The sequence below is a fragment of the Sardina pilchardus genome, chromosome 7 (genome assembly GCF_963854185.1).
Source record: "Sardina pilchardus chromosome 7, fSarPil1.1, whole genome shotgun sequence".
Classification (NCBI taxonomy): domain Eukaryota; kingdom Metazoa; phylum Chordata; class Actinopteri; order Clupeiformes; family Clupeidae; genus Sardina; species Sardina pilchardus.
In genome coordinates, this window is record NC_085000.1 from 8265388 (window position 1) to 8292062 (window position 26675).

The 26675-nt window shown below is 43.3% G+C and overlaps 2 protein-coding genes across 2 annotated transcripts in view; one reads left to right on the forward strand and one right to left on the reverse strand.

Moving 5' to 3' along the window:
* The first annotated feature begins 367 nt into the window (after nt 1-367).
* Nucleotides 368-5932, forward strand: LOC134087221 (N-acetyllactosaminide alpha-1,3-galactosyltransferase-like). The gene is made up of 5 exons (XM_062540581.1): nt 368-801; nt 908-994; nt 2360-2446; nt 2558-2695; nt 3325-5932. Exons 1-5 carry the CDS (start codon nt 767-769, stop codon nt 4010-4012), a joined length of 1035 nt encoding a protein of 344 aa, XP_062396565.1. The 5' UTR covers nt 368-766; the 3' UTR covers nt 4013-5932.
* A 989-nt stretch (nt 5933-6921) lies between these two features.
* ccdc30 (coiled-coil domain containing 30) overlaps nt 6922-26675 on the reverse strand; it is a 28522-nt gene continuing 8768 nt past the window's right edge. Inside the window, exons 11-27 of the mRNA XM_062540192.1 lie at nt 25892-26084; nt 25576-25662; nt 24920-25045; nt 24476-24613; nt 23893-24071; nt 22796-23072; nt 20984-21106; nt 20410-20580; nt 18164-18373; nt 17020-17177; nt 16161-16326; nt 14762-14883; nt 14153-14294; nt 13210-13346; nt 10926-11043; nt 9928-9986; nt 6922-8881 (exon numbers count right to left, since the gene is read on the reverse strand). Coding sequence (XP_062396176.1) covers nt 8671-8881; nt 9928-9986; nt 10926-11043; nt 13210-13346; nt 14153-14294; nt 14762-14883; nt 16161-16326; nt 17020-17177; nt 18164-18373; nt 20410-20580; nt 20984-21106; nt 22796-23072; nt 23893-24071; nt 24476-24613; nt 24920-25045; nt 25576-25662; nt 25892-26084 — 2617 coding nt within the window. The 3' untranslated portion in view covers nt 6922-8670. The remainder of the gene's footprint in view (nt 8882-9927; nt 9987-10925; nt 11044-13209; nt 13347-14152; nt 14295-14761; nt 14884-16160; nt 16327-17019; nt 17178-18163; nt 18374-20409; nt 20581-20983; nt 21107-22795; nt 23073-23892; nt 24072-24475; nt 24614-24919; nt 25046-25575; nt 25663-25891; nt 26085-26675) is intronic.

Below are 26675 nucleotides of genomic sequence, written 5' to 3' on the forward strand. Positions count from 1 at the left end.
TGGTAGGCCTATCAAATTTAATAGGAACATATTTTCCATGAAATAGTCATACATGTAATTTATAACAGCCTATATTTCCAGTTGAATGTGAGTTTACTGCAAATGCAATTCTGTAGCCTACACGGAGATACAGATGTAATAGGTCTGTGCATGTGCACAGAACTTTTCTGCATAAAAGTAAATGTCTTCCCTTCCAACTATTCCCCAGCCTACACTGACATTAAAAACTGATATAACACTCCAGTTAAGAGTACACTCTTCACAAGAAGCTAACCTATGGCGACAGATGTTGCGACGTCATCCTGGTGGGCAAGAGCGCTAGGATAGAAATTAGGTGGCACAGTCCCACTTCAGACAGTCTTGGGACATTGGATTACGCTGTGCGCAACTGAAACTTCTCTGCGACGTATTAATAGATTACGGGTGAATGTTGTGTCTCACAATAATGTTGGACTCTTTGATTCCACGGTAGACTAAACGTTCAAAGTTCCGTCGTACTGATTCATAGGCTAACGTTAGTCTCCAACATCTCGTGACATTCCAAGTTATTGTGAATTTTCATCCTGTCATGTAGTCATTTGGAATTGACGCTATGCCGCAGTCGATTACTGTACATTTTAGGTAGCCTAAACCTCGGAAAAAGAAGAATTTGCTGTAGAACTGTGTACTCAATATAGCTATAGGTCTTAGAAGTGGATGATTTGACGCAAGATCAATTAGGCTTAGGTTGCTTCATGAGCATAATGAGAGATTGGAGACATAGAAAATGACTTGTACCAAGTGGCATGTCCTCAACAAAAGGTCAGTCGTTGCATTTTTAATTAAATTGAGCCTGAATGTTACAGAAAGGAAACTTCAAACTTTAACTGCCGATTATGCCTTTCCAATTCGCCTTCACTTTTATCAGACGTCTTCGCGCAGTTTTTCTGTGCCCGATGTTTCTGTGTGTGACAGCGGTGCTCTTCATCTCATACAAGTATACAGTGTCAACTGGGTAAGTGCTACACGACTTCCATAAAGTTACATTTCTTCCGTTATTTCTTCGAATTAATAATAATCAATCCAAGACAAGGCATCTCTGTCAGATTATTTAAATTTAGCGACAAATGGATGATTTGTTATGAGGTAGATATTTCTTTGGCTTTAAGATGCTTTGTTTTAATCATTATTTGAGACTATGAGCAATCACAAGAGGATCATTTTGGCTACTGATTCATTATCTTTCTGAATCCGACTATTTGAAGTGTACTGCAACAAGAACAAAAAGCGAAACGTTCCCAAAGGCCCGTTTAGCGCCAAGTGTCACGCTTACTCAATAACATTTTCACATGGCTGTCAGTTTCACAAGAAGTGACACAAAAAAACCCGATAAGTTGTGTTCACACTCAAGTATAGGCTAATGGAAACTCCGTTTTTTCCTCACAAGTTTTTATGTTGCACAATGTGGTTGGTGTCTGTGTTGTTTTCTTCCGGAGGCCAATGATTAAAAATCATTGCATGTCAGTGTCCATCTTTGTGTTGAGTTCATAGTTAGCAGTGCAGTTAGGAGTTTTAGGCCCACTTCCACTAATTAGCCTCTTCAGCAGCAACTTGAAGTGAAATTTGACAGTAAACCAACATTATTTTTGTTCTGATTGTATTAGTGAATGATGGACCTGTTGTTTTATGCACTGTTACCAGTATGCCTGTGTTGGCTATACTGAATGGCTAATTATGCAGAGAGAGAGAGCGAGGGAGCGCGTGTCACTGTCTCAAGTGGTTGGTATTGCTTGGTAGCCTACATAGAAGGCAGCTCATACTACTGATATAACTAACAAACACAGAAACCAGAAACAAAGACACACAAAAGGATTGAAAGACAAAAGATAGTTTAGACTTATATGCTAACATTTGATGAAAATCCTTGGGCCTATATTAGTGAGTACCCCAAACTTGTGACCATAGTGGCATTCTGTTGTACATTAGAGTGGCTGTGGCAAGTTTTACCAAGGCATATCTGTCCAGTAATAATGCTTATTTAAACAATGCTTTTTATTTGTTTAATCTGTCCAATAATAATGTTTTATAATCAGCATCATTTTATCTGTCATGGCAAAGGTGCAGTGTTGTCTTGGGGTATTACATGCCTGTGAAGTGCCCAACAGTCTGACATAATTTAATGTCATAATAATAAAATCTTAGTTTTATGTCCGAACACCTGTGTAAATCAAACTGATAATAAGTCAGAGATGTCTAATGAATATATACTTTTTTGATCCCGTGAGGGAAATTCGTTTCTCTGCATTTAACCCAATTTAACCAACTAGTCATTATGATATTGTGTGTTTAATGTTTTACCTTTGTTATGTCTCTTCACCAGGTATTTTACTGCAACTAAGAAGTGTGCTTTGGCCCCTGGTGAAACCTTACACCCAGGAGATCATATAGATAATTCACTAAATCTTTGGTATGTTCTTTAGTATTACAAATGTCCCTCATGAAAGACATCAGTGTGTGTTACTTAGCAGTATGTACTGTATGTACAGTGGTGTAAACGTCTGATTTTAAACACGTATAGGTACAGATCGGATGTTCAAACATGCACATCCTGGAGGGCTCCGATAATGTGGAATGAGATGTTTGAAAGAGAAATCTATGATAACTACTACAAAGCCAAGGGCACTTCAGTAGCCTTAACGGTCTTTGCTGTTGGACGGTGAGTTTCATGACCTTTTTTGTTCTTGTGTTAAAGGTGCACTAAGCAATGTTGGGTAATGTCACTTCTGTTGACGTTTAAACAAAACAGAGAGCTAGCTCGTTTATTCCCTCTCCCTCCCTCCCATAGTCTGGTTTTCACCATATAAGCTCAATTTTTTAAGATTGAACGCTAGTCTGGGGAGGCTGCGCTTTGTATCTACTGCACTTCGCGTCGCTTAAGTTTTGTTATCGTCACGTCACCGGCCAATAGCGTGCCAGGTCTATGGCCGTTTCTGATTGGAGCCAAAGGTTCTGGCAGTAAACAGAGGACATAGATCTACTGGTTTCCAGCCTGAGCTGCTGGGCGAAATTCAAATTCCCCGGAAGTTCAGGCAGGGTTCACCCAGCCTATCCCTCCCGTGCAATTAGAAATTAAAACCATCTCGTCAGTGATTGGCTGGAACAGTTTGTTATGTTGAGGTAGTGTTTGCTGCATGTGACAAAATATGTTTTTGCTTAGAAACCGCTTAACATCACTTGACTAAGTGACTAAGTAATCTTATGGAACTTTCTCTGGAATTCAGTGAGTTCAGCAAGTTCAACTCACTGCATTATGTTAATATATCTGTGTTCCTTTCACCTTTGCAGATACTTGGAGATCTACTTGAAAGATTTTTTAACATCAGCAGAAAAGTATTTCATGGTGGGCTTGCCCGTGGACTACTTTGTGTTCACCGATGTCCCCTCCAATGTTCCCGCCATCCAGTTGGCACCAGGACGGACACTGCAGGTGATCCGTGTCAAGAGGTATGACCGCTGGCAGGACATCTCCATGATGCGCATGGAGACCATCACAGAGGTGATTGACAGCCTCATCAGCAAGCGGAACCAGTATGTGTTCTGCATGGATGTTGACCAGGTCTTCACTGGGCCATTCGGCTCTGAGGCCCTTGGGGATTCAGTGGCCTTGCTTCATGCTTATTTCTACAAGAGCTCTGTACCAGGGTTTACTTATGACCGAAACCCCAAATCTCAGGCATACATGGATGGCGGGGACTACTATTACCATGCGGCTGTCTTTGGTGGCACATGGCAAAGTGTGAGGAACGTCACAAAAACCTGTCACCAAGGAATTAAGACGGATAAGGTCAATGGCGTTGAGGCTCTTTGGCATGACGAGAGTCACTTGAATAAGTACTTTTTGCTTCACAAGCCTAGCAAAGTGCTTTCCCCAGAATACTGCTGGGCTACTGACATTGGCTTCCCTTATGAAATCCAGGTCCAAAGATTGATCTGGGCTGAAAAATACTATAAGGCTCTCAGGGATCAGAGATAGACTTGGTGTTGAGACATTTAGAATTGTTCCGGTGTTTACATAGAGCTAAGCAAGCTCAGGTTTTGGGATGGGAATTGAAACATGAATTGAAACAAATCCTTTGATTTGATCCCTTGATGTACAGTATAAAACTTGTTGAGAAGACCTTATTGTTCATGTATATAAAAGGCCAGTGGTCTGTAATATAATAAGCCACTAGGGAGAAAGGAGTATGATAGTGGTGGAAGCTGCCAGTTTTATTTCGCTTTGTGAACTTTTATTTAGCTTTTTATTTAGTCCATCAAGCTTGGAAGAGGAACAGTGTATAGCTCTACACAAAATTCACCTCAGAAATATAAAGATTATGCAGCTAGTGATTGTGAGGACTTAATTGTTTTAATTGTGTGTTTTCAGTATAATCGAGCCTCCTGTCAGTAAAAGCAAAGACTTTTGGGGGGGGGGTTTTGTCCAAACCCTTTGCGTCGTGAAAAGGCTTTGTTGGTTAAAGCACAGTGTCTAAAACATGCTATGCAACGATGAATGACAATAGACAGATAGATTAGATAGGAAAGATTGCTATTTTAAAGGTACACAATGCAGATGTACTGTAGGTATTTTTAGAGTTTCCTCTAACTTCTAGTGACTTATCCCCCCTGCACACAATGAAAATGCTTTTGTTGTGAAGGATTAACAACAGTCAAAAATGATCTCTAAAGGTATTGTTTCACGATTCGCACGAGATTTGTTGGGCCGTTGTTCTTGAAGTTGCATGGCTGGTTTTCTCGGTAGTAACTCGTATATGCTGTAGAGCTATGCAAGTGTGTTCACCATCAAATTGGCTTCGTAAAGCTTATTAAGGTGAAAATCTTGCACAGTGCACATTTAACAAAGGCAATGCTAATCTCTAACATTATGCAGTCAACTCTGCAATTGATAGGTGCAATTCTGCTCCATCTACTCTCTAGATTTCTAGTTCATTCATGGCGGGTGTTCTAGATACAGACCTCAAATCAAATGGCAGCTCTCTTAATGCGTTTCCTTGTATGCTGGGTAACTTCTGCTGCCAAATGTCAGTGGAGATCTTAATATGTAATGTAGTTCTGCCTCCACAGAAGCTGAATGGTGGTTTCTAGTAAGCATCCTAATGAGAACACTGGCGTGTGGCTTCCTACTTTGAGGATAGGCCTATACAGTATGTCATTCCCTGCCTGACTCATATTGCAGCTGTTATGATGTGCCTCAACCAAGCCAAGTAAAGCAACAAGCTTCAAGCACATAATACACTGCTCTGTCTGGCACTTGTTTTGTGTTTGTAATTGTCTGTATTTTTAATTTCATTTTGTGAGGCGACCTTAGGTGTCTTGAAAGGCGCTTTATAAATAAAATGTATTATTATTATTATTGTTATTATTATTATTATTATAAATATAGCACTGTCATGGCAGTCTTCACTTAGTTCAGAATCATGTAATTTACATCATTTATCATTTAGCAGACACTCATACTGTATCTTTACTGTGAACAACTCAGGGTTACGTACCTTGCATAGGGACACAATAGTGGCAGCCCTTGGGCTCAGTCACAGCCCTCTGGTGGTTCCTAACCAGTAAATCAGACCATCAGCACAATCTTAACCACTGTTATTGCATGTGAGAAAGCAGAAAAAAGATGTTGATGTCATTCACACACTGGAGTAAAGCCAGAGCACAGTAAAAACCCTTTACACAAAATCCATGAAGTATATGGCAGGGTTTGAAAGTTATAATGGAGATATCAATAATCTTCAAGAACTAAGCTCAGGAATGTTTTGTAAAATCTTGTTTCATCTCAATTATTTACAATGACTGGAATGTATGTATGAAATGCTCTGTATTTTTTTCTGATCAATTGATAAACAAATTACACTTGACAGATATTTCCATTTTTAATAAAATACTTTAAACAAAATATAGAATTCTTATTGTTATAATACACAGGGCCAAAAATCACATTCATAAGTGGTTTGTACAACACTCAATACACCCAATAATCACAAAAATGTGCAGCAGTGTAACAGTAACAGAATGTGCCCTCAATTCACACAAATGCCAAAAACATGGTGGAACAATGGAATATTTGACACTGTGTGACTCTTTTGGACCCTGGAAATCCTGGAGTTCTCGCGAGAGCACAATCTGAATTTGCTCAGCGAGTCACTCTGGCAATCAGTAATGATGCTCATTACCCATGCCCTTGGAACCGAGCTGCACCAATCTGTATCTGATATAGGCCGGCCAGAGACCAGACTAGCTCTTTCGGGTGTCACACTGATACAGAAAGCTCAGGATAGTACACTGTATTTGGCATCCACTGGCACTGAACCATTGAGACTTTCAGGACCGACATCTCAAGCCTCTCAGCCAAGTAATGGATGATATAGTTCGACATCCTAAACATAAGCACTGGGCTGCTAGACACATGGTTCCACTGGAGGAGGGTGAGACCTCTTGACACTGTCCCACCATGACAGTTACGGCACTGGACCAATAGGACCCATTCAAACGTGAGGCATGCAAATGTTCCAACTGAAGACCTCTGTGTTAACATAACTTCAAAACAATGGAAAAAAAAAAAAAAATCAATGAACACCAGAGAAGGTTGAATTGATTAACATCCAGTTCAACTGGAAAACCATGTCTCGTCATAGATATCCTAATTCTCTGTCACAATACACAAGGTGTCCCTTTAAGTACCAACCAAGAGTTGTGACACACACACACACACACACACACACACACACACACACACACACACACACACACACACACACACAGAGATACACACACACAGACACACACACAGACACACACACAGACACACACACACAGACACACACACACACAGACACACACACACACAGACACACACACACAGACACACACACACAGACACACACACACACACACACACACACACACACACACACACACACACACACACACACACACACACACACACACACACACACACACACACACGATATTACAATCTCAAATGTGACTAACTCATATTGTCTAACTCAAATGTAACAAAACATCAGTATATCTCCCAATGATGCAACTTGTTTTCTTACTTTCAGTATTCTGTGAAAAAACACCATACAAAGTCTATCGAACTTATGAAAGTCACTCAATACGTTTGAATATATTGGCATGAAAATGATCATGGTAAACACGCACGAGTAACATAGTGGTTATAACCATTAAAGAAAAGAATGCGCCAGAGAGATGGAAAACATCTCCCTACAAAACTGCAGTGAAGATTTTCAGTTATTTCAACACAAGCATGGTCAGTGAAGGTAAGCCTTCCTGTTTGCCTTGTGAAAGCCCTGCACTGTGGTTAGAGCACGTGGCTGTATTCTGGCTACCGCTCCCTTAACATGATTAGCTAATATACTTCTCATGTCCTGTTAACTTCCTTAGAACTTAGCAGGAGGGACATGTACTACCTCCATGCACTTCATTCATAGGCCCTATAGTGTTTGTAAATGGCATTTAACTGCATGAGTGTCTTAGGCAATACAGAAGGTAGATACAGCTGAATCGTTTGCACTGCCATATGTACAACATTAACACATTCCACCCAAATTCCTTAACATACAAATATAATCTCTAGCTAAAAAAAAAGTGCTTTTTTTTCTCTCTCTCTCCTCTTTCAGATTGTCTCAAAAGCAACCAAAATAGAGTAATACCACAGTGAAATGGTTTTGTTCTTGGTTTTGTAGGAAAGTCTTCCCCTGGTAGCAAACGTTCCCTTTCCTAAATAAGGCATTCTTTGAGTTTATTACTAGCATATGATTCAAAGGCCCAGGCAGTGGGTGTAAACTGCTGGAATCAAACACAAAAGCTTGGCCTTAGCGACAGAGAAAAGCTCAGAGCAGGAAGGAAGCAAGCCACCAGAAACCATGACGCATGACTGGAAATGCTGTGCGATGCAAGTAGGATAACCACAGCTCCAAGCACCAAGGTAGAGGAGGCCTTATCCAGTCTATTTTGATTATCTAAAAAAACCACCCTTTGTTCCATAAGGTGTCTGGCATGTAGTGTACTGATACCGCCTTGCAAGGATAGGACAGACACATCTCTGAGCCATCCATAAACACATACATAACTCCCGTATGTGAATCACACCCAGTAATCTCCCAAAACCACTTGGATTCATGCTGATGCACATTATTCCCATGTATATCAAAGCTGAACTAGCCTACCTTTTAAAAGGTGACAAACAGTGTGGCATCTTTCAGAAGCAACAACTTATAAATATATCACAATATTTCACGTTTTTGCAATATGTAAATGATAAAATGAAAAAAGTTCCCATTCATTCACCACGATCTTCTTGGCCACAAGTCAGATCAACATAGGGCTTTGTAATGACAAACATTGATCCAAAGAAGCTTTGTCAACGACCGGCTGTTTTTTTCACGCCGACTGTTTGCACTCCGCCTTCTGTCATTCTTGTTCTAGAATGCAAGCTGCCCATGTTGGCGCATATGGGAACATGCAGTCCACTACATTGATATCATTGTGGGATGACAAATTCTCATCAGCATTAGATGACGCACTATGGCACATCCTTTGTCACGAGCCACATGTACTGTGGATGGACTGGTCAGCGTCTCCAAAAGCGCTAGAAGCGTTTCAGGCTTCGTCACTGGCCACACTGATACTGTCCTCCTGGTCCCTGGTAGCATGGGCCCCTTCAGGGGACGTCACGTTCAGGTAGCTGAGCTCAGAGGGCTGGGAGAGGGCCACGGAGAAGGAGGACTTGAGACTCTCCAGGTGCTCCCCCATCTTCACTCTGCGGATGGAGTCCAGGATGCTCAGAGGGTCACCCACAACCAATTTTGCACTGGGAGTGAGCAAGAAGAGGGGAAACGATGAAAAATGAAAATATGATGGAAAATAAATATGTTACAATAACAACATAATAATAATAATATATAAAAAAAATATTTAGCAAAGTGCAAAAATGAAAGCAGAATATTGAAGATTAGACTGGAATGCTACATTTAGAAATAGGAGATGGGTGTGTCTGTGATCAATTACACTAATGCCAACACATTTACATCCACTGGGAGACTGAATGTTACATGTTAAAATGTGGCGTTTCATCTCAGTTTAATGCTGAGGCATTTAACTATGTGTGGACTGGGGAAGAAAATGATACCAGTTTAATTTCCATAATGATACCAGTTTAATGAAATTCCTTTAGTGATATGGAAAGCAAAGGGCTTTTTTTCAAGAAAGCATTCTCAGCAAACCAAGATCAACGCATCTTGGAATATCTCGGAAAACGTCCATTTTTTTTGTATGCTAAATGTCTAGTTCATTCAACCATATTTAGCTAACATAGCCAAACTGACACGGACACTGATTCAACTCTGCACTTTTTGTTAGAAAGGTGCTTACTGCGTAGCTTCAAACAGTGACATCAGATGGCGAATTTAACACTGCAATTATCTACCTTCTCAAACTATAGATTCTTATAAGGTAAAAACAGAAGCAGAGAAAGAGAGGGATGAGTTCCTATGTCTAAGGACACATAGTTCTGGTTGGGTGTGTGTTTCATGGTCACATATTGATGTAATTGACTTCCTCTTACGACAGTGAGAGAGTAAGGAAGAGGGAGCAAGAAACTTCTTCAAATGACAATGTATGACAGTCCAACATATTGTAGATGTGAAGAGAGCAAGCAAGGTGAAGATATGATTTTAATTTAGAAACCCCATGACCACAACAGTGACATTTGATATCAATTGAATGTCCCAAAAATAGCCTACTGGGAGACCATTTCATTTAAGTTCTATCTTCGGGTTGTAGGACACAGATATTAAAAGTTCAATTATTTACGAGTTCACTTCTCTATTTAGAACTCGACAGAAGTAAAAGCTGTACCTTGAGCCAGAATTCTGGAGAAATCCATCATAGTCCGAAGGAAGCATTTTCTTCAAATCCTTATTCAAGATAAACAAACAAATGCATGGAAAAGAAGACAACTCAGACCAGTAGTAAGTTACAAATTCCCAAAGAATGATAAATAATAGAACAAAATGATATGTCCTATGTTCACAGGCTATCAATTCCGACCACTTTAGACTGCCTTGGGCACATGGGATCTGTCATGGAGAATGATGGTTGTGAGGATAGACAATGATGGCTGTGGGGATAGACAGCTTCGCTTCCCTTGCTTCGTGCCTAACAACACCCCTCAGCTGTGCTATATTCACGATATAGAACGGCCTGTCAGGGCTTATTGCTTAAATAGAACCATCGATTTTCAACGTTCCAGCCCAGACCTACATTTCTAGCCTGGAAGCCAACCTGAATTTAACCCCGCCCACAAAATTTGAGGGAGGGAAATTTGGTCTGGCATTGCTCCATTGACAAGCTTCTATGCTCGTATGAAAATCAGCCAACCAATCAAATCGTCCGGGCGGGCTTTATACAGTATACAGACGAGCAGCGGTGCGTGTTCATTAACGTGACCTGAACGCCCTTGATTTTATTTACAGCAAAAGCATTAATAAGAAATAATGTTTGAATTAGCCTACTGGAGATTTGTTTAGCCTTTGAAAACTCTGGATATTAACTTGGACCTACTACCTAGATTTACCCGACTGACTTAATATTTTCTGCAAAAAAATTGGGCTTAGATGTCATCCAACTGGCAGAAAAGGTGCCTCAAACAGTACATGAAAAAAATTATAAAATGAAAATTTTAAAATCAAATTCCAGCAAGAACATATTTAGAGACACAGCATACCCAACTATAGCGTGGCAGGTGAATTTGACCATTATCTGACAGCAAATGGAATTTTTTTTACATTTCCGACCCCGTGTTCATGTACCTCATGAGAGTCCTCCACCTCCACCACCACTGGCGCTCATCTTACCTCCGTACTGCAGGTGGAGTGGATGTTCCTCAGGCCACGCTCGAGCACCCCCACCTGATGGGCCAGTCGTAACGTCTTCTCCTGCAGCTGCCGGTTCTCCACCTCCAGAATGTTCACCCTGGGGAAAGTAAACAATCAACAACAACATGTTACATTTCTATAGTGCTTTTCTAGACACTCAAAGCGCTTCACAGTGAAGGGGGACCCCCACTAATCACCATCAATGTGTAGCATCCACCTGGATGATGCACAGCAGCCATTATGAGCCAGAACACTCACAATCTGCAATGTAGGTTATAAAGAACCTGTGAAACCTTCCCAGTTTTCAGGTAAAAGGGAACCTTGTTATCTAATGTGTGTGCCAGACACTTGATCCAGTCTGAAACCTTTGCAATGGAACATGCCCTCTGTTGTTAAAAATGTGCTTGTGTCCATGACTACTTGTTCCATTATGTCACATCCTGTTCCGTGGTATTGTCCACCATGAGCTCCTATGCTCCTACAAAATATCAGTGAGTAAAAGAAATATGTAGGAGTGGAGTTTTCCAAAATTGGCTCATTTCTCATGAAATGACACACGTCTCCACCCTGACCTGAATCTTGGTCATCAGCCTGATTATGGCCTTGTTCCCCACGACCTCTGTCTCTGTCTGTCTCTAACTCTAGTTCAGTCCTAGGTAAAGGGCCATTCACACCAAGGAGAATATCTACAACTATAACTATACACTGATAAGAAAAGTCTCTGTGTTGACGAATGTGATGGCTAAAATTTGATGAATTCTGATGGCTGTCAGCTTTCAGCTGGTTGTCAGCTTTTTATCGTTCTCAAAATAGTTCTGAAAGTGATCGATAGATAGATGGATAGATTGCACTTCATCTCCAAGGGGGAAATTCTTTTGCTACCTGGCAACCACACACAACAACATACATCAGTAGGAGAGTTGACACTTAAGACAGGCACAGTACAACACACACTACAATAACACATACATAGTGTAGTGTCCACAGACATACAGTAGGCACTGAAAGGACACAATAATCACAGCAATCTCTGCAACATACTGTATGTCACAACAGCAATGATAGATAGTCAGCAGTTCTTGTTAAAAAGTCTGATTGCTGTAGGAACAAAAGACCTCCTGAATCTCTCTGTGGAGCACCTAGGAAGGAGCCTTTGTCTCCAACCACTTTTAGTGAACATGCTGTGCAAGGGGTGGTCTCTCTGCTCTGCTCCAGGATTTCCTCCACAGAACAGAATGATGGAACATGCTTTCCTTATCAGTTTATTAAATCTGTTCCTGTTCTCCACTGTCAGGCTACCTCCCCAACACACAACAGCATAAAATAAAACACTTCCCAGAATCCCATGGTAAAACATGTTTAAAATAGGCCTGCCCATATCAAACGAACTAAGCTTCCTAAGGACAAATAGTCTAGACTGGGCCTTCTTGAAGGTAACTGCTGTTCTCTTTCCAGTCTAGTTTGTTGTCTAGATGAACACCAGGGTATTTATACGAGGGAACTACTTCTACTGGGTGACCTCTGATAAGTACAGGGGCTACCTCACTTTTTCTTTCTCTTGAAATTCAGCACGAGTTCCTTAGTTTTGTCAACATTTAAAATGAGATGGGCATCATCACACCATCTGACAAAGCTATCCACATCCTTCTGATATGCTGCATGCATGGTTGTTGTGTGAGGAAAAATGAGACCACAGTTTAATCAACAAGGATAGTTTTCCACTTAGTCAAAACATGACATGGTTGCATTTTTTTTTTTTTACAAGTAATCCTACACACATTCACTGATTCAGAGCGTGGACAGAGTGTAGACGGGGTGTGGACACCATTGTGATGGTGGTGGTGGTGTAAGTACTGTTCTACAAACATCAGCTGCTTCTATGCTTCCAACAATTCATACTCGTAGCAGAGAGAGAAAATATACGTAATTATTATGCCTACTTAGTAGAATGGAAAGTACTGTAAATCATCCTAATCTGGGTCAGACACTCTTGCGATTGAATCTAGTTGCTGGACTAGCCGCCCAGTGCAAGAATGAGTGCAAGTTACCACTAATTAGCAAGAGGAAGTGTTGAGAAACTTCTCCGGATGTTTCTTGTTCTTGGCTAAGCAGCAACTGAAAACACCAGAATACTCTGGACACACACAGGCAGACACACACAGAGGCACACAAACATCCGGGCTCACGAACAACACACACTAACACACACAGGCAGACAAACATCCGGACTCCCAAACACAAACAAACACACACACACACACACCTCTGCTGGACGCTGGTGGCGGTGCGGAGGCCGTCGGTGCCCATCTCCTCGGCCTCGGTGACCCGCTGCAGCAGCTCCCTCCTCTCCAGCAGCAGCTTCTCGTTCTCCTCCATCACCTTCCTCACACGGCCCTGTTCCTGGCCACACACACGCACGCACACACACACACACACACACACACCACACACACCACACACACACACACACACACACACACACACCACACACACACACACACACCACACACACCACACACACCACACACACAGGATGCATTTAGTTTATGGACTGCATTTCTATAATGCGTCTTTTGTATTTAGTACTGTCCATCTGTGACCATATTGGCCGAGACGCATTTCATAAACAAAATTTGTAAACGGGATCACACCCTCCCCATGCGGCAACAGCGGGAATTACAAATCCTATCTGCATTTATCCAGGGAGCATTTGTTTTTGTATTCAGCACTGTTCACTTGTGACTAGATTGGCCGAGATGCATTAAAAAAAAAAAAAAAAAAAAAAAAAATTTACTCATTGGGACAATTGTCTCATTCACCCATTCACAAAGTGATGGCAGAGGCTGCCATGCAACCTGCACACTGGGAACAGTTTGGAACGCAGTATCCTGCTCAAGGACACTCTGACAGAGACAGGGGGTATCTGTCCATCCTCTCTTCCTGAAATGAAGAAGGTATGCAAGGAGGATGTGACCCTCTCGGTTGCTAAATGACTCCTCTACCTCCCGGGCCACTGTCACCACAAAGCAAAATGCTTTGCTCAAAAATGCTTTGCTCATTTACATTTGAGGGAAGGTTTACACTTATAGTGTGTGGATTGTGTATACATTTCAAGCCCATGGTCTTGCTAATGTGAGTGCCTTGTTGATAATTTGAACCCTACACAGGAGATGTATTCGGTACTCTGGCCTTTAGAGGAGACTCACTCTCTCAGATAGACTGTTGGCGATGATGAGGTCATTCTCAAGCTTGTGAATGACTCCGTCCCGATGTGTGGTTGCCCTCGTGTACACCTGCTTGGCTTTGCGCAGCTTGGATTTGTATTGGCACTGCTTCTCGTTGTACTTCCTGGAGGAGGGGGGTGAGGGGGGGGGCAATCAGAGGCATGAAAGGTTATCCTGTTCCTACTGACAGATGCTCAACAAAACACTATTATTATTATTATTATTATTATTATTATTATTATTATTTGGCATGACAGTCTCAGTCATGGTAAAATGGTAAATGGACTGCATTTATATAGAGCTTTTATCGATTTCTGCGAGCACCTTTACATATCATGCCTCACATTCACCCATTCACCCATGCCTCACATTCACCCATTCACACACCGATGGTGGAGGCTGCCATGCAAGGCGCTCATCGGGAGCACTGGGGGAGCACTGGGGTTAGGTGTCTTGCTCAAGGACACTTCGACAAGGTCAGGAGGAGTTGGGCTCGAACCAGCAACCTTCCAGTTACTGGACGCCTCCTCTACCTCCTGAGCCACTGCTGCCCAGTTCCCTCAGGGTTCCTCGTTGACATGCATGTCCTACCGGATGTGTGAGTCGAGCTGGAGCATGGCCTGCTGCAGCTCCTCCTGCAGCCTCTCGGACTCCTGCTGACTGGACGCCAGCTGCTCCTTCAGATCGCGGCACGCCTGCTCAGCCACGCGCCGCTGGAACATAAACACGCAGGAGGAATTCAGAGAGATGGCTCGCCACCGGCACGCAATACTTCTACTGTACTCACAAGGAAACTCCCCACATGCCACATCCATGAAAGAAACGCATTAACTGTTCCTTTTTTTTTTTACACTGAACTACAGATGTCATGTTTGAATACTGACCAAACAGGACTCACCTGGGTACATAAAGGATAAACAAAATAAAGAAAACAAAGCCGACCTCACCCTTTTGCATACACTTTCATTTGCCATGGATTTGTCTCTATGACTACCTAAAGGCCAGTACCGGTTTTACCTCCAGGCCAGCAACGGCCCCATCCCATGTGCCATAATACACATGGAAGAATAGTACTATTCCTGCCTTGGACAGGATCCATTTGTAAATAAAAACCTCCTAATGTGCACACCTCCTAAAAGAGAATAGACTTAGCCTACATGAGATGCTCAGTTTCCAGTCTTTTAGAATAGATCACAACTGAATACTTCATGCTCGGTACTGGTACAACTGTTAGAGCAAACCACAACTATGGCTCGTATCCATAATATTTAAAAAAAAAAACAGGCTAGTCTGAGGCCTTTCTTCAGACTTATGCAGCCAGAGAATAGCCTCGGTCTTCTGTTTCCATTGAAGTTGTAATATTAGGGACACTCGCTAACATAGAACACAGACGCTGGTAAATTTTTAACAGTGCTTAGTAATGATCATGTGACTACACAAAATAAATGATAATGATATTTAAGCATGGCATTACATTGGATCATTATTTCTTTTGAAAACATTGCATATATTTGTAGATCAGTTTTCTTTAGAAATACAAGTTATTTCTGTCGCCGGGCAATCTTAAACAAATTCTACCTTATCTGCTTTTATTGTATCCCATTCAAAAAGTCCTCAATTGTAGCATCGCCTTCCACACGCTCCACCCTCACCATGGAAAACCAGAGGCTTCCCCCCACACACTAGGATTTTACTCCACCATGGAAATGCATCGACGGTTACGAGCCTTTAGTGAGGCTGTGACTGGATGTTTCCATTCAGACGCTCACAGAGCTGGCCAAGTGTACTGGGTGAATAGTTGTTGAGTTACTGTTGTAGCAACCATCTACAAAAATATGTCTCTCAGCCACAGCATTTATTTGGCTGCACGGAGGCCCTTTCCAAGGTCATGTCCAATGGCAAAGCAGTTGGATAACTATGGTGCAAAAGGGGGAGTCTTTCTTACACAAAAATGGACTTAATCGCTTTTTTTTTCCTTTTAAACACGTACTTCCCCTCTGGCAGCGGTCTGCTCACTCTCCAGGACCAGGAGGCGGGTGTCCAGCTGCTGCAGCCGGTGAGTCAGCTCGGAGTTAGAGCGACTCAGAGACGCCTCTTTGGCTCTCAGGGCGCGGATCTGTTGCTGGAGCTCTTCTTCCCTCTGCTCCAGCAACTTCCTGTTGGACGTTGGAAAGATGAAGACGTGAGCTTTGAGGTGGTGCCCTGATACAACAGGAGTCTTATACAATCAATGCCACTTCTGCAATTTTGCTGTTGTACAACAACGCAACAGTGGCATTGCGTGGGGCACTCAAGGCATGTGCTGACCCAAATGCATTAGCAGTGCTTAAACGGTAAAGATGACAAGTGAAAAAAGGGAACTAGACTAAACTGCCTGGATTTCAATGGCAAAGATTTGTTAATAAAAAGTTGATAAAATGTCCATGTCATGACCAAGGACAATAAGACAGACAAATTTTCTTTGTGAATGAATAATGTATCATAAATAAATAAATGTTCTTCCCAAAATACTGGGGTCAAAAATATTTGCACCCCTATGTAACCCTATGGGAATTTAACACATAGGGTTAGGCAGTTTTTTATTTCTAAAGGCCACTTATTTCATGTATCCAGGATACTATGCATCCTGATAAAGTTCCCTTGGTCTTTAGAACTAAAATGTACCCACATCATCACACACCCTTCACCATACCTAGAGGTAGGCATGGTGTTTTGTTCAGTTTTGTTCAGTTAGCCTATTAGCTTGCATTGAGTTCAATGAGCATTGGACTAATGACTTGTCAGAATCATTATGGGTTATGGGGTGGGGGCGATTGGGCCTCTGGGTGGGGGGGGGTTTGGTATCTCACCTCTGCAGCTGCTCCTCCTGGAGCTTGGCCCTGATGGCGGACAGGCTGTCGGCCAGGTCCCTGCTCTCCCTCTCCAGCTTGGACGTCTCTCCGGCTCGGGCCTCCTCCAGGCGGAGCTGGTGAAGGGTGCTCTTCAGGTGCTGCTGCAGCTCCAGAACCTGCAACAGCAGCGTACACACGTCTCTCACCTTGGACATTGATAGCTCAGCTGTCAACATGCAGTTGAAAGGAGAGGATCACATCAAATAGCCTTGAAAAATCCAAACTCATTCACAAAGTGGTGAAGATTTTTTGATTGGAAAAGGTTTCCAACACTTGCAATTTTGCATGAAACTGGTGTAACAGAAATGAACAAATGCTCCACCTAAAAAGTCATAAAGGTTACCAAGTCATCTACAATTTAATTTTGTTCCTCTCACTTGTGCCATTCCCTGTTATGACTAAGTTCCTCTTTATCTGTCATGTTCACTCGTTTTCAGTCATGTTTGATATAGGCCGCCTTTGATAGCACTGTAGTGGCGTGCAATTTTTTTTTTTATCTTAAGTAAACATAGAATTTGTCAAGTAGTGTGACCTATCCTGACCGAACCTCTACATTTGTCCTGTCTCGGAATATTGAACATACACACATATCAGAGGATCAAACTGGCAACCTCTTTATTCACAAGCCCACATATTAAAACTTTATGCCATGGTTCGAAGTGGGAGAGAAAAGGAGTTTGAGGACACCCTAATGATCATTACAATCAAGCATATGCCATTTATATTCTCTAAAGTTGTGGCCAGGTTCACTATTCCATGTTTTGTGGCAAGTGTGTAAATTGGTCTTTTGTCAACTTTGGACTTTGCATCACTGTGTCAACTGGAATAGTGATGTGAGTCGACCAGCATCTCTCGTCTAGGGATGAGACCGGTGGGATAGATGACAATTCAAAATTCAACAAAGATAATGTTGGACCATGGCATCAACCTCTGCCGCCACCTCTGCGGAGATTACAATTTGTGTCCATTTCTATCGGCGCCACTTCAGCGGAAATCCACTGTGACAAAATCAACCGACTTCTGTGTAGCCAACTGACTCGTTTTGCCAATGTGAGGGGACAAACAACGTTTCCTCTAGGGGAGTGTCAGTCTTCTCTCTTACCTTCTTGTCAGCGGTGATGAGGCGGCTCCTCTCAGCGCACAGCTCCTCCTGCAGGCTGCTGGTGGAATGGCGGCTCTGGGCGCTGCGTGCCAGCTGGAGCTCCAGCTCGCGGCTCTTCTGCTGCAGCCGCTCCAGCTGGGCCACCTGCTCCTGCTCGCTCTGCTCCAGATGGCTGCGCTTGGCCTGGGCCTGCCTCAGCTCCGCACACACCTGCACACAGCCACAACACCTGTTTGAGACCACACACACCTGTACACAGCCACAACACCTGTTTGAGACCACAGTCACCACACACACCTGCACACAGCCACATCACCTGTTACAGGACATACGCACCTGCACACAGCCACATCACCTTTTACAGAACATACACAGACCTGCACAGAGCACCAACACCTGATACACACACACCTGCAGAGCCAGAACACCTCTTGGAGACAACACACACACACACCCGCACACAGCCACAGCACACAGCCACGACACGTTATAGACATACACACCTGCACACAGCCACAACACCTGTTAGAGAACACACACACACACCTGCACACAGTCACAACACCTGTTAGAGAACACACACACACCTGCACACAGTCACAACACCTGTTAGAGAACACACACACACCTGCACACAGCCACAACACCTGTTAGAGAACACACACACCTGCACACAGCCACAACACCTGTTAGAGAACACACACACACCTGCACATAGCCACAACACCTGTTAGAGAACACACACACTTGCACACAGCCACAACACCTGTTTAAGAACACACGCACACACTAACACAGTCACAACACCTACAGACTAAACACACCTGTGGGGTATACTACGAATCTCGCTGAACATAACCAGGCTTTCCTTGGATAACCTGGATCGACAAATACGATAGTCGCATTCAGAGTTGAGTGGTATCACGAAACTCACTCACGGGTGAATTTGTCAAACTAGGCTTTCAGCTCAGATCTGTGCGCGTTCTCGTGGTTTGGGTAACATTGGCCAATCGTGAAACGTGGAGATGCACAAGACCACCTATATCAAAAAAAAGATTACTTCCGCATTTATGAAGTGTCTAACCTATAACATCAAAAAAATCGATGGTCATCAGATATTGTATGTTATGCATGTCCATAGTAGCGATATGTCTGCATGCGCAACATAGTTAAAGCGCCTTCGAGTTTCAAAATGTTTGAAGAGGCGGGGCTACACCAGTAAGATGTATGACAGATTCTCACACGTGAGATAACTTCGTTTTTCAAGATAATTGATTGGTCAGTAGTCAGTAGGATTGGTCAGAGGGCGGTAGTTTTTCACGATTTGAGCTATAACTTAGCACATAACCTGCTCTGGACCAGGTTTGGTTGCGAGCATAAGATACCATGGTGATACAGCAACGCCAAATCAAATCGTATGACAGCATACCCTGGCTTTGAGCGAAACCTACTTGGCTAAGCCACTAATGGAGGTTCGTAGTACACCCCACTGTCCTGCACAAAGCCACAATAACTGTACAGACCACATGCACACATCCCAGGCCAGCACAACGCCTGAGACATACACCTGAACACATCTACAACCTCTTAAGGCTGCATACACCTCCACAACAACTGAGAGACAAAAAGTACCGTAAAATGGGATATTGCAACATTTTTTTTCAAGGCATTGCATGCGCAAATGGCAGCCTGGTGGCAAGCATAACAAAAACGTTTGGGTCATAACCACAACCAACCTAACAAGGAGAGCAGCGCATGATGCATGCAATGTGTAGGCCCCTTTAAGCAGGGATGGGTAAAAATATGAAAGTTGGAAAGGAGTAAAAAATCTATCAGTACATTGGGCGAGTTCATTAAGTAGACAATGTTTAACAGCAACAGACTTCCTCTACCTGACAAGGCACTGCATAAACTGTTAATAGATCAAATATGCTGACCCCCTTGTTACTGACATCCCAATGTGACCTTATGGTCACGCGGGTAAAGCTAGTTTTAAAGTAACTCCTGTTCAAAGAACTTTTCCTTAACGACTCACAATGACATCCTAATTTACTTTCTTCCTTGACTTGATACCATCTGGTGCACTCTTGAATGAAATTCACAGTTAGGATCGTATCACAGTTTTGAGTCACAGATTGGATAATATTATTAAAAATAATGATAATAATAATAATTTTGAAGTACATGTACTTGGCGGTAGAGAGAGGGAGAAGAGTCAGTGGGTGTGTTGTGGAGGTAGTCTCTACCTTGAGCTTCTCCTGTTCCAGCAGAGCGTTGTGCTTCTTGAGGTCCAGGTTCTTCTCCCTCTCGTAGCGCAGCTCACGCTCAGCTGAGGTGAAGAGGTTCTGGGTGCGGGCCAGGTCCTGCTTCAGCTGCTTGTTCTCCTCCGTTTTCTGCTGTAGAACCGAATCTTGGGACTGCAGAACAATGGCAGAACAATGGCAGAACAATGGCAATGAGGGATCAATATTTAGTTGCAAACAGTGCGCACAGCCAAATAAAGGTGCAGGAGCCAAAAAGTTAAGATCCAGAAAAAGAGTAAAAGATCTGCATACTTGCTCTCACTTAGTTGACTTTATTAAATCAAGTTACGTTTCAAGCCGCATGGCTCTTCTTCAGACAATACATTTTCTCAAGAGCAAGAGCATGTCTGAACTGGAAGAGTACTTGGATAGTGTAGACCTCCAACAAGGCCTCACAGCCCTGTACCCCTGCAAAAGTCCATACATTCCTGTGTGTGTGTGTGTGTGTGTGTGTGTGTGTGTGTGTGTGTGTGTGTGTGTGTGTGTGTGTGTGTGTGTGTGTGTGTGTGTTTCTAACCTTTGATCGGGCATGTGCCTCACTGATCTGAGCCTGCAGAGCCAGCTGGTGTTGGCTGGCCAGCTCTCTCTCCTCGTCCAGCGCAGAGTGCAGCCGACGCATCTCCAGTTTCAGAGACGCCAGCTGGAAGATGACCACAACAACTCATCACATGCTTTAGACCTCCATGCCAGCCATGATGACGCCGCACTGTAACCCCACTGTGCTTAAGTGCCATGACCTGCCATATTCAGGATGTGTTGTCATAACAGACTATTTGGTGTGAGGAAGTATAAATACCTGGGTTTCCATACAATGTTTTCATGCAATTTTTGTCGATTCAAATAAAGAATCCTGAGTGGAAATATGCATAAAATCTTCTAAGTCGAGTAAGAGAATACTTCTCTATAGAGGGGTTTATATGAAGGACATGTTATGCCGATTCAAGAGGTCCCTCACAGACTGGGCTACAGACAGGACTAATCACAGACTGGGCTACAGACAGACAGGGCTTGCATTGTGAAACAGTCAGTAATCAGGCTGGAGACAAAACAGGTAGAGTTTGATAACAGTCACGCTGTTAAATTGGGAAGAGTGGCTCAAACAGAGAGAAACAAATCAGGGAATTAATTGCTATCCTGCCATCCTACATGTTTAGAAGTGTGTGGGAAGTTATCCCACACAGGCAAGGATCATATTATTGTCTTCTTGGGTAACACTCCATAATAAGGGTCCTTAATAAATAGCAAACTAGTTTATTAACTAACCCTTTGTAAATATTTGTTAATTGTTACTAAAATATCTATTTGCCACAAGTTAATGTTTTTTCATCATTCATTATTAATTAATTAGTGATCTATTTTTATCTGAACCGGAGTATCACCTTTAGTGTAGTTTTCACACAAATTTGCTACATCTTTCTAACCTGACTTTCGCCAGATCCTGTAGTTCGCTGTCTGCTTCACAGCGAAACGCCTCTGGTGGAGCATGGCGGAACTACAAGGGTCTGGCGAGAGTCAGGCTAACATCTTTCAGCTTTGCCCTGTTTTGTTTTATCGAGGACCTTTGTGAACCTTGTGATCATTAAAGGAATAGTTCGGAATTTTGGACATAGGACCTCATTTCCAACTTAGTCGGGGTGATATAGGTCGATGAAGACCGTTTTCAGTGAATTTCTGCCCTTCCTTGAGTTGCAGCGTTCATCTCGTGCTAACCTGGCGCCGAGATAACGCAAGTCAACGGTAACATCCAGCCTAGTTTAAATTGACTTGTCTCGGGTGTGCTGTGGAGTGAGTAAGACTGTTGTTGATGTCAGACTGATGTTACCGTTGAAATGCGGTAGCTCAGAACCAGCGTTAGCAAGGGGGAACGCTGCAACTGAAGGAAGGGGTTAAACGCGATAAAAACGGTCTCCACCAACCTATATCACCTCGGTAAAGTTGGAAATGAGGTCCTATGTCCAAAATTCCGAACTATTGCTTTAATTTCCAGTGTGAGAGACCCATATTGAGTTATATATTACTAATATTGATGATGAAAAAAACATTAACTTGTAGCAAATACATATTCTATATATTCAAATATTAACAAAGGGTTAGTGAATGACTAGTTTGCTATTTATTAAGGACATATAATGGAGTGCTACCTCTTCTTGTTGCTTGATAACAGTCACGCTGTTAAAGAGTAGGGGGAGAGTGATTCAAACAGAGAGAAACAGATCAGGGAATTAATTACTATCCTGCCATCCTACAGTACATGTTTAGAAAATGTATCCCACACAGGCAAGGGTCATATTAATGTCTTCTTGTAGTGTAAAGCCATGCCTCCTCCTACCTGACTGTCCCCCTCCTCCTGTAGACGGGCCCCAGAGGTGGCCATTGGTCTGGGTTCCCCCTCTGGCTTCGGCCTCCTCCCCTCCAGCCAAACCAGCTGCTGCTGGTGCTGTTGGTGCTGCTGGTGCTGCTGGTGGTGCTGCTGCTGGTCCCTGACGTGCTGCAGCTCCAGGCCCAGCCGCTGCCTCTCCCCCTCGGCCTGTAAGCGCAGCTGCGTCTCCTCACTCAGCTGCCTCTGGAGCTCCAGCACCTGCCGGTTCCTCTCAGCCATCTCACTTCTGCAGTTGGTTGGGTTGGGGTCAGATGGAGTTTCAGATGGAGTTTCAGCATACGAAATTGTGATGGTAATTACAAGTGGTTGAGGTCACAACAGATTATGTTACAAGGGCCTACACTCACAATTTCTGTCAGGCTTTCGGGCTGAGTTATGTTTACTTATTCTGGAGCAATATTTGCTAAGATGGCTGCATTTCTTTATTCTTTGTATGCCACTAATGTCATTTAGCCCTTTCACAGAAACTGACCAAAAACACAGGCAAATACAGGTCACTATCCACACAGTAGATCGAATAACTTGTTGGTGTCAACATCAGGACCTAGGAGGAGATACAGGGTTCCCACTCCGAGTCAAATGTAAAATTCCCAGACTTTCCCTCACAAACAAACTGAATTTCCATAACTTACTATATAAGGAATGGTTCAATATACCGACCAATAATTTCAGAGCAGCCACGCAGTGTTCAAGAATATTTTACATTTTTAGAGTGGAATTTGGGCTACTCAAGCAAGCAGTAAAGCTAACAAACCAGATACACCAATTTTGTGTGTATATATATATTTGTATTAATGTATTTTGGCTAGTAAGTTTTAATCTGCTGCAACAAAATTCCCTGATATTCCACGACTGCACCAACAATGCTAACATTCCCTGACTTTCCATGTCTGAAACAGACTTTCCAAAATTCCATGATATTCCAGAAATTCCATGACCCGTGGGAACCCTGGAGACACTAGCATTTGGCTGTTCCACCTCAGCTTTTCAAGCCTAGTGTGTTTTATAATTACATAGTGCCAGCCATGTGTCGTATAGCTGCTTACTTGAGTGCTCTGTGCTCCTTGTCCAGAGTGGACAGCTCTGCCTTCACCCGCTCCACCTGAGCCGTGAGCTCAGACACCTGACCCCAGCTCTCTCTCAGGTCCTTCTGGGCCGGGCTGTTCTCTGCCTGGAAAGCCAAGTCGCTCTTAAGTCGAGCCTGAGCACGTTCCAACTGTGCCACCTACAAACAATGCAGATTAGGGAGACAACAAAGCAATCTTGCCACACTTATCTTATCTTAAAATTGCGTGCAAACAGCTGTTGCAGAATTTGTACATTAAAATAGAATATGGACAATGCTATTGGGTGTTCATTTACTGGGGGTAAAATCTCACAGTGCCCTTATTTACCAAAGCATTTATCTCTGGAGCGAGTATTGGGAATTAATTTTAGAGCAGACATCTGATGCTATTTCAGTGAAGGGATTTCAGTGAAGGGATAATGCATAGTCCACTGGTCACTTATAAAATACACATCTTGACAGGACAAACAAGGATCTCAAAAGTTGGGTTGGCCCATTCAATGAAATGGACAAGTCTGCAGCATTTGGAAGAAAATGATGTGATTTAATGAGCTTTACTGTACCTTCTCCTCGAGGACTCCCTTCTCCCCTTTTACTTGCACCAGTGTGTTGCTGAGTGCTTTGGCTTGCTGACACTCGGCTCGTAGTGACTGCACCTCTGGCCTCAAGGCCTTCAACTCTTCCTGATCCCTATTAAGGATCTGGTGGAAAAAATAACCACACACACACACAAATAATGGACCCGTCTCCATCCACTGCTTGCCAATGTGTCAAATGATGGATGCTGTTTGCTAGACAGTTTGTTTGAAGGCCTGTTGCCAAAAGTCGGTCTCTACAAACGATAATTCAAGAATGTTTCCACAACCAGAAACACTCTGGTTCTGTCTCTGTCCATGAGCATAACAGGGTATAACAGGTGGGAATGAAAATCTTCACTGAAACAGGTTCTAGTCTAGGATTAGACTTAATCCATGTATAGGCACCTGGCCATTAAATGTGTAGCCTACCTCTTTGTCTTTCCTGAGGGCCGTCTGGGCCATAGTCAGGTCTGCCTCAAGCTGCTTTCTCCATGACTTCTCCTCCTCCAGCCGGCTCTCCAGGAAGGCCACCCTGTCCCCAAAGGCATCGATCTGCTGCTCCATGGGGTTAGAGAGAGGACATGTCACCCAAGAGACTAATCAACATGTTGGGTGCATACTGTAGACATATAAGAAACATAGACTGGCAGAACCATAACGTCACCCATTCATTAATGTTCATTTTCAGAACCAGGTCATTCACAGTCAAGGGTTGGGTGTCTATGAGTGAGGACATCACATCACTCCTGTCTGCTGTGTCTGTTAGGTCATAGGCTGTGATATGACCATCTGAATGTCCCGTAAATTATGTGATTGTTCTGGGGCTAAGCTAGGGAATTCATGTTGAATGTTCTATGTGGCTGCTGCATCTGCCTTCTGTTCTTGCAAAGGAACATGAACTGATGGGTCAACATAATACGCCTTTGGGACAGTCAAGACTGTCCATTTTTTTAACAATAGATTAAATCACGTGAACAGAAACATACCACAACCACCAACATATTAACCGTGACTCCGTGAATTAAGTTAAGACTCAAGACAAACACAGGTTTAAATGCCTCTCCTGTCTGGGCGCACAAACATACCTGCTGTGTGTTCACACTTCTATCATTTGCAGGGGCCAGGGCTGTTATCGTTGGCTTCTTCTTCAGTTCTGCCTCCATGCTTTTGATCTGTACAGGGGAAATCAGTGCAGCGGCAACAACGGTGTTGAGTTTAGCCTCAAAATACAAATGAAAAGCTCTTTTCCAAAACACTAGATCAACCATTTTAATGCATTTTCATAACTATATATATTTTCAAATGTTCCTTTCCAACTAATTTCAGTGGTACTCTAGTGGTAATCTAGTCCTGTCTAGTAGTCTAGTGTGACCCTATCTAGTGTTTCCTCGTCGTCCTCACCTTCCTCCTGAGGCCCTCCACCTCGCCCTCGTGCCGCTCGCGCTCCTCCTTGCTGGCGTTCTGCTCCTCCCCGAGGAGGGCCTCCAGCTCCTCGTTCCTCTCCACCAGCTCCTCGTGCTCCCCCTGCAGCTTCTGCAGCCGCCGCTGCGCCTCCCGCAGACGGCACTCCTGGTCCTCCGACTCCCGCCGACACCTGCCACAGGCACCGCCCCCCCCATCCAGATTAGATTAGACGGGATTGGGATTAGGCGTCGAGAACCCAATGGCACGTATGCTGGCACACACAGGGTGCCTCTCATTCGGCTTTTATACATCCTCCCTTCTTCATTGGGCCTCCATCCTCACTGATCTACATGAAGAATGATCGGGCGGAAACAATGGGATAGTCTATCCAGTTTTAGTTATAGATCAGTGGGAACGCCTCTCAAGCATCGAGGATCGAGGAGAGATGTTGAGAGGCACACACAGTGACCAATTTCCAAGCTATAGGCTTTCAAGGTGTGGAGCGGAGCTTCAAACAAAGATTTTTCTCTGCATTTGACATTGCATACACTTTGGAATCCTACTTGAGCAGCTGGCCAGATCGTTTCAACTGAGATGCATTTCTCTTTCTAGGAATCCTATTAGAATGTCCTTGCTATTCCTTCATAGCCATCGTTGATCTCTGTGAGGGGTTAGCATAAGGTAGCCCATATAGCCAATGCAAATACAGTCTATTTTCCTTTCGCACAAACGCGATACATGCAGTCATATTAGGCATGAGAAAGTCACATCAGTTAAAGGG